General features: G+C 46.4%; 1 protein-coding gene across 1 annotated transcript; it reads left to right on the forward strand.

The window, feature by feature from the left end:
• The first annotated feature begins 1,224 nt into the window (after positions 1-1,224).
• LOC119493208 lies at positions 1,225-4,602 on the forward strand. The gene is made up of 3 exons (XM_037778359.1): positions 1,225-2,028; positions 2,071-2,270; positions 2,335-4,602. The coding sequence occupies exons 1-3, from the start codon at positions 1,225-1,227 to the stop codon at positions 4,589-4,591; spliced, it is 3,261 nt and encodes a 1,086-aa protein (XP_037634287.1). The 3' UTR covers positions 4,592-4,602.
• The last annotated feature ends 3,951 nt before the right edge of the window (positions 4,603-8,553 follow it).

Raw genomic sequence — 8,553 nt, forward strand, 5'->3', positions numbered from 1 at the left:
GTTGTAGTTTTGATGCCTAAATCAAAAGAAGTTGAAGTTTTGTTGCCTAAATCTAAAGAAGTTGTAGTTTTGTTGCCTAAACCTAAAGTTGTAATTTATTGCCTAAACCTAAAGAAGTTGTAGTTTTGTTGTCTAAACCGAAAGAATTTGTAGTTTTGTTGTCTAAACCGAAATAATTTGTAGTTTTGTTGTCTAAACCTAAAGAAGTTGTAGGTTTATTGTCTAAACCCAAATAAGTTGTAGTTCTATTTCGTTCTTCCTGACTGCCAGAGGCAGTGTTTAACACTGGATGTTATCCATCTCGCGCACGCGCAGGTTGAGTATTTAATATCAACAAAGTCACATGTGACCTGGGATGACGTAGTTTATATAAGCCCACGTCATCATCAGAGATGTCCCTTAAATCTTCTCGCGGCAGGTAATCCGCGAATGCAGGTTGATTAAAAGAGATAAGCCGTTGACTTTTCGCTGGAAGCCCTGCAACCGCATGGTTGGAGCTACAGTTTCGTCCTCCAAGGGCTGCGATTAGTTAATCACGGCTACACTCTAACACTTTAGACGCTGTAACACCGGTGTTTTCGCCGGTTCAATTCAGCTAGGCTAACGACAGGTGAGCTAGGATAACAAGGTGAGTATATCCTCCCGTCGTTAGAGTTTAAGTTACGTTTGTTGATAGGAGTCTGTTTTCGGTCTCCTTTATTGTTTATTGCCGCCGAGCTAAGTGTTTGCGCTACAGTATCGGCGAGCCTCCGTCGGACAACGAGCCCCGTTGGGCTGTTGTCGGCTAATTCATTTCCTTTTACAGTGTGTATTGCTCAGCAGCGAGTGATTTCGCTCGTTAAAGCAGACATCTCCTTTGTTGATAGATAGAGCGACCGCTCCCCAGTAAGTGATTTCGCTTGTGGGTTAACTTATTTTGTGGCTGCTGTTAAAGGGGAAGTTATTATCTCCCCTGTCTTTTGTATAATAACAGTCCTAGTTCAAAGCTAGTGTCTAGTTACTGAGACAGTTTGCTGTTGAGCAAATTGATGTAATTTTTTTTCTCTCTGTTACTAGAGAGTGCTTTCACTCCAGTGTAACCAATGATTTGCATAACTAAGTAAACACATTATATAAGTAAGATAAATACATTATTTAATTAAATATAAGAGTATAAAATTAATACTAAGAATTATTATAAATATCAGCAGCACCATGTTAGGTGAGCATGTTTGCCGTGCCTGCATGGCTCCACTGCTAGCTACTGATGGCCATGATGAATGCCCCACATGCCTCGGTGTTGTACACCTGAGGGAGGGGCTGTCCGACAGTCAGTGCATGAATTGTAGTTTTATGCCACGGGAGCTGAAGATAGCTCGATTAGCTGAGCTAGAAGAGCAGCTCGAGTTCCAGTTGCCCCTATCGGGTGTACCTTCAAATGCACGGAGTGGGCGGAGACGCGCCCCACCTAAGGGTACAAAAAAGGCACGGAAAGTGGACTGTTTGGCAACTAAGGTCGACACGCTAACATCAGAGTTTGCTGAGATTAAAGCGCTGCTCCTTAACCTTCAGCCAGGCAGGGTGAACGCAACCCAGAATGACAGCCCGCAGGCTATGACACCTACCCCACTGGGATGGGATGAGGATGCCCTGTCTACGAGGGCTTCCTGTAGCCAGTTCTGTGAGGACCGGCCTGGACAGGGAGAGCTAGTAGCCTCCTCCCACGTTTCTGACACCTGTTCCCAGCAGTCAGGAAGTGGGTCCAGGGCAGGCTCAGAGTCTGCTCCAGTGACAGTTAAGCCAGTGGTCCGTATGGCTCTGGCACGCTTAGGCTTGGATGAAGCCCCGACTGCGGGCACCTCATCCAGTGCATTTTTTAGGTGGGCCCCGCCCCTGGCGGGTTTCTCTGTTCCACCCTCCCAGCCATACATTGAGGAGCTCCACAAATGCTGGCCAGACCCGAAATCGCTTTCCCACCACACCACTGACGGCAGGGCCTTAGCTTCAATGCAGAACGCTGACACTTACGGACTGGGTAAGATGCCAGCAGTGGAGCCATCTATTGCCGCCCTTATTGTGTCTCCCAATTAGGTCTTGAGGCCTGATGCTCGCTGTCCCAGGCCCCAGTGTCGCATCACAGACGACTTTCTAGTCAAGGCTTATGAAACAGCGGCACGCATGGGCCGTCTTGGAAACTCTCTTTCCCACCTGATACTATCCTTGTCCCAGTCCCTGCAAGCTGCTGGCGTGGATGCTTCCGTCCAGAGCCTCAGTGATGCATCCCTGCAGGCGTTCGGTCTTATCACAAGGGAGCTTGGCAGACTAATGTCGACCCTTACGCTGACTCACCGGCAGGTATGGCTGGCCCAATCTCCGCTTTCGGAGCCGGGCCGGAGAGCCCTCCGCACTCTCCCCGTGGTTCCGGGGGAGCTGTTTGGCCCAGCAGCGCAGCAGGCCTTGGAGCGGGGAATCCAGGCGAACCAGACTCGGCAGCAGTTTGCTAGCTTCCGGGAACCTACGCCTTTATTGCGACAGCGGCCCCCACAGGGTGGTGGTACCAGTCGCCCTCGGCTTCCAGCTCGTCCTGATACGTACCCGAGGACCTCGCAGGCTCCGGCACGGCCGGTGCCTCAAGCGAGAAGGGGTCGGGGGTCAGGGTATCGCCCCCCCAGGTACCCAAAGGGCCAGAGGGGAAGATCCTGATGCCCCGGGGCCGGCAGTCGGACGCTTCTCCCAGCAGCAACTCAGCTGCTGGGAAAGCAGCACTTCAGACCCTTGGGTGGTGGCTACGCTTTCCCAAGGGTACAATCTCCAATTCCGACGCCGGCCCCCAGTTTTCAGTGGGATCAGACTGACCACGGTCAGAGATCCCACAAAGTCCCAGGCACTCAGACAAGAAATATCCACCCTCCTGGGGAAGGGTGCCATCGAAGAGCTGGGGCAAGAGACACAGCAAGGTGGGTTTTACTCAGTTTATTTTCTGATTCCAAAGAGAGAGGGTGGGTTTCGCCCTATACTGGACTTACGAGGGCTGAACACATTTCTGAAGGTGTTGCCCTTCCACATGCTGAGTACAGCAGATGTGCTCCAAAACGTGACACGGCACAGTTGGTTCACATCCATCGATTTGAAGGACGCATACTTTCACGTCCCAATAGCACTACCTCACAGGCAGTACCTGCGCTTCGCATTCGAAGGCAAGGCCTTCCAATTCAAGGTGCTCCCATTTGGTCTTTCCCTTGCCCCACGGGTCTTCACAAGGTGCATGAGGGCGGCACTCGCCCCGATGCAGGCCAGGGGTATGCTTATCCTCCCATACCTGGACGATTGGCTAATTTGTGCTCTGACCAGGGAACAGGCAGAGCGGGACACTGCGTCCCTTCTGCATCACGTGACGAGGTTGGGCCTTACCGTCAACCATGCCAAGAGTTGTCTCATACCCAGCCAAAGGGTAGTGTTCATTGGTTTAACTCTGGACTCCCGCCATATGCTGGCCTTCCCAACACCAAGACGAGTAAACGCCATACTCCAGCTCCTCCTCCGGTTCCGGAAGAACAGGAGGTTGAGGTACAGCCTGTTTCTCAGGCTGTTAGGTATGTTGACGTCAGTAACATCAGTAGTGCCACTGGGCCTCCTGTACTTACGGCCATTCCAAATTTGGATCAATTGTCTCCAATTAGATCCAAAGTCCCACAGATCCAAGAGAGTCAGGGTGTCCAGCCGATGCCTCCTTGCATTGCGGCCATGGAGAGCCGGGGCATATCTGGCCAGGGGCATCTCATTGGGTTCGATTCCCTCACGTCGCGAGGTGGTGGTGACCGATGCTTCGCCCTCCGGCTGGGGGGCAGTATGGCAGCACAGAGCGATAAGGGGGCTCTGGACAGCACAGGAAGCGGCGGAGCACATAAATGTGCTCGAGCTCCGTGCTATATATTTGGCACTTTGCAAATTCCTACCACATTTGAGAGGCAGGCATGTTGTTGTACGGTCCGACAACAAGTCAGCTGTCTACCATGTAAACCGGCAAGGGGGCACCAGATCAACCTGGTTGCTACAGGTGGCACGGAGACTTCTGGTATGGGCTTTCCCTTGTTTTTCCAGCCTCAGGGCCATGTATCTGCCAGGGCCACAGAATGTGGTGGCAGACTTTCTCTCCCGCCAGAAACCCCCCGCGGGCGAGTGGAGGCTCCACCCAGAGGTGGTAGAGGAGATATGGCGCAAATATGGCACAGCAGAGGTGGACCTGTTTGCCTCAGAAGCCTCAACGCACTGCCCTCTTTGGTTCTCCCTGACGGAGACAGCAAGCCCGTTGGGACAGGATGCCCTGGCACACCCATGGCCAGATTGCCTCCTCTATGCCTTCCCACCATTCCCACTGATAGCAGTAACGCTACACAGAATACAGCACGGCAACAACAGACTCCTGTTGGTCGCCCCAAACTGGCCGGGGAGACCCTGGTTTCCGGGGATGCACAGGCTTCTGGACGGAGTTCCATGGTGCCTGCCCAAGAGGCAAGACTTGCTCTCACAGCTGGGGGGCCGCATCTGGCATCCGAACCCAGATCGCCTACAGCTTTGGGTATGGCCCCTGAGGAGCCGGACCCACTCCTAAGGGTATGTGACCAGGCGGTAATTCAAACCATTTCTGACCCAAGAGCACCCTCCACCAGGGCACTGTATGCCAACAGGTGGAAAATATTCTCAGAGTGGTGTAAAGTTCATGAGGAGATACCTCAGAGTGCCTCTGTGCCAATAATACTGAGATTTTTGCAGTCTTTGCTGGAGAAGAAACTCTCTCCTTCTACCTTGAAGGTCTATGTAGCTGCTATTTCAGCCGGGCATGTCAGAGTGGATAACCAGACCGTGGGGTCTCACACTCTGGTGACCCGATTTCTTAAAGGAGCCCAGCGGCGGAACCCCCCGCAGGCTGTCAAGGTTCCCTCGTGGGAACTGCCTCTGGTGCTAGAAGCCCTTTGTCTCCCCCCCTTCGAGCCTCTGGATCAGTCGGGGCTGGGGTGGTCTTCAGTAAAGGTTGCTTTCCTTTTGGCGATGGCATCAGCAAAACGTGTGAGTGAACTTCACGCCTTGTCAGTGAGTGAAACGTGTATTCGCTGGAACTCGGATGGCACAGGGGTAGCACTTTGGCCTAACCCATCATTTTTCCCGAAGAGGTTGGCTCCGGCCCACTCTAATCAGGTCATTGAGCTGGCAGCTTATGACCCTTCATGCCTACAGGGTGAAGATGCTAAGTCAGCAGAACTGCTCTGCCCAGTGAGGGCCTTAAGGCATTATATACAGGTGACTGCGAGCTTTCGCCGCTCTGATAGTCTGTTTGTCTGCTATGGGGGCCATAGGAAAGGGCACACCCTGTCCAAGCAGAGGCTTTCCAGGTGGATTGTTCAGGCCATTGAGGAAGCATACAGGTCAAAAGGACTGCCTTTACCTCTTAATATCAGAGGCCACTCCACCAGGAGTGTCTCCACTTCCTGGGCAGCACTACGGGGGATCCCCCTAAGTGATATCTGCGCTGCGGCCAGCTGGGCTACTCCATGCACCTTTGCCCGTTTTTACAGGGTCAATGTTGCTGCTCCCCATGCAGTAGCATCGGTGGTCTTTCAGGAATCCACAGGCCGTTCCCGGTGAGGTGGGTTTTCCTCGTGACTACGTTGGTAGTCGTCATCCAGTGTTAAACACTGCCTCTGGCAGTCAGGAAGAACGAAATAGAACGAGAGTTACGTATGTAACTACGGTTCTATGAGTTCTGGATGACTGCCAGAGTTAGCTGTCACTCGGAATCTTGGCGAGAAGATTCTGGAGGGACATCTCTGATGATGACGTGGGCTTATATAAACTACGTCATCCCAGGTCACATGTGACTTTGTTGATATTAAATACTCGACCTGCGCGTGCGCGAGATGGATAACATCCAGTGTTAAACACTGCCTCTGGCAGTCATCCAGAACTCATAGAACCGTAGTTACATACGTAACTCTCGTTTTGTTGCCTAAACCTAAAGAAGTTATAGTTTTGTTGCCTAAACCTAAAGAAGTTGTAGTTTTGTTGCCTAAACCTTAAGTTGTAGTTTTATTGCCTAAACCTAAAGAAGTTGCAGTTTTGTTGCCTAAACCTAAAGTTGTAGTTTTATTGCCTAAACCTAAAGTTGTAGGTTTTTTTGCCTAAACCTAAAAGAGTTGTAGTTTTATTGCCTAAACCTAAAGAAGTTGTAGTTTTGTTGTCTAAACCAAAAAGAGGTTGTAGTTTTGTTGTGTAAACCAAAAAGAGATTGTAGTTTTGTTGCCTAAACCTTAGTTGTAATTGTATTGCCTAAACCTAACGTTGTAATTTTATTGCCTAAACCTAAAGAAGTTATAGTTTTGTTGCCTAAACCTAAAGTAGTTGTAGTTTTGTTGCCTAAACCTAAAGAAGTTGTAGTTTTATTGCCTAAATCTAAAGAAATTGTAGTTTTGTTGCCTAAATCTAATGAAGTTGTAGGTTTATTCTCTAAACCTAAATAACTTGTAGTTTATTGCCTAAACCTAAAGAAGTTGTAGTTGTATTGTCTAAACCTAAAGAAGTTGCAGTTTTGTTGGCTGAACCTAGTTTTAGTTTTGTTGCCTAAATCTAAATAAGTTGTAGTTTTGTTGTCGAAAACCTAAATAAGTTGTAGTTTTGTTGCACAACCTAAAGTCGTAGCTGTATTGCCTAAACCTAAAGAAGTTGTAGTTTTGTTTTCTAAACCTAAAGTTGTAGTTTTATTGCCTAAACCTAAAGAAGTTGTAGTTTTGTTGTCTAAACCTAAATAAGTTGTAGTTTTGTTGCCTAAACGTTAGTTGTAGTTGTATTGCCTAAACCTAACATTGTAGTTTAATTGTCTAAACCTAAAAAAGTTGTATTTTTGTTGCCTAAAACTAAATGGGTTGTAGTTTTCTTGCCTAAATCTAAAAAAGCTGTAGTTTTGTTGCCTAAATCTAAAGAAGTTGTAGTTTTGTTGTATAAACATAAAAGAGGTTGTAGTTTTGATGCCTAAATCTAATGAAGTTGTAGTTTTATTGCCTAAATCTAAAGAAGTTATAGTTTTGTTGCCTAAACCGTAATAAGTTTTAGTTTTGTTGCCTAAACCTAAAGAAGTTTTAGTTTTATTGTCTAAAACTAAATGGTTTGTAGTTTTGTTGCCTAAACCTGAAGTTTTAGTTTTATTGTCTAAACCTAAATGGGTTGTAGTTTTGTTGCCTAAACCTAAAAGAGGTTGTAGTTTTGATGCCTAAATCTAAAGAAGTTTTAGTTTTGTTGCCTAAATCTAAAGCCGTTTTTAGTTTTGTTGCTTAAATCTAAAGAAGTTGTAGTTTTATTGCCTAAACCTAAAGAAGTTGTAGTTTTGTTGCCTAAACCTAAAGTTGTAGTTTTATTAAAAGGAGGCTCAAAATGAGGCCTATAATACCTCTTTCTTATGGAATATTGTTCCTGTGGATATCAGATAGTCTTATTATGCCTCCCCCTAACCTGTCCCTTCAAAATAAAAGCCCCATCGAGTGACTGTTTCTTAACGGGAAGCTCCCAATTAGACTACTTTTACAAAATAAAAGCCCCCAACTCTCATTGTATGTTAACAGGAAACTAGGGATTCACTTAGTTTTTCAAAATAAAAGCCCCATGAGGTAACTTTCTTAACAGGGAACTCAGAACTAACTATTTATAATGCTTCAGCTGCTTTTCATTCAATTACAACATTTATTTACCGATTCATATTCTTCTGATTCTGATTCTGTATCCTTCTTCATACAGATTAAAGCCAGCAACGCAGTGTAGCATCAGCTATTTAAAAACCTTAAAATAGTCCACATCTTTTATACACTATTAGTATTATTTAACTTTTCAATGAAATTCATACAAATTAAACCCATTAGCACTTTTTCAACTCTTCCTACTTCTTCTCCTTCTTCATACAGATTAAAGCCAGCAACGCAGTGTAGCGTCAGCTATTCAAAAACCTTCAAATATTCCACATCTTTGCTAAATTATTGGTATTATTCAACTTTTCAATGAAATTCATAAAAATTCAACCCATTCCCACTTTTCCATCTATTCCTACTACTTCACATTCTTCTAAAAACATTCAAGCCAGCATTACAGCGTAGCGTCAGCTCTTCAGCAACCAGCATTCACACCGCAATTTCTTCAGAAATTGCTTTTTTAGTTCAGCTTTAATGTTCGCATGTGTGAAATTGCTGCCCCGTCTCTGTTTTAACTTCCATGTATCATCCATCTGATTTTAATCTGTTCTTATAGGTAACAAATGGATTCAAAATAAAGAAACTGAAACTCCACTACTGCAAATGCATCCGACTCATTGAGTTAACTAATTCTTTACATGTTTTCAATGTTTTCGCTCATTGACACTTTTGGTACTTGTGTGTTTAGTTTCTACAATCTGCAATGTTGAAAGCAGGTCCACAGATATAAACCATTGGGCCATATATAGACTAAATAAGTGGAATTAGACTCCACTTAATAACACTAACAAATCGTCCTCAGTAGTATCTAACTTCCCATCAGATAATGACTATACACCAAGGC

The sequence above is a fragment of the Sebastes umbrosus genome, chromosome 8 (assembly GCF_015220745.1).
Source record: "Sebastes umbrosus isolate fSebUmb1 chromosome 8, fSebUmb1.pri, whole genome shotgun sequence".
NCBI classification, from domain to species: domain Eukaryota; kingdom Metazoa; phylum Chordata; class Actinopteri; order Perciformes; family Sebastidae; genus Sebastes; species Sebastes umbrosus.

What these genes read in the sequence shown, in the direction of transcription:
- LOC119493208 (XM_037778359.1), top strand. Translation starts at nt 1,225, where the DNA reads ATGGCTCCACTGCTAGCTACTGATGGCCATGATGAATGCCCCACATGC. An exon ending in GACTGGGTAAGATGCCAGCA is followed by an intron (nt 2,029 to 2,070) that starts GTGGAGCCATCT and finishes TCTCCCAATTAG; the next exon opens with GTCTTGAGGCCTGATGCTCG. An exon ending in AGTGATGCATCCCTGCAGGC is followed by an intron (nt 2,271 to 2,334) that starts GTTCGGTCTTAT and finishes ACTCACCGGCAG; the next exon opens with GTATGGCTGGCCCAATCTCC.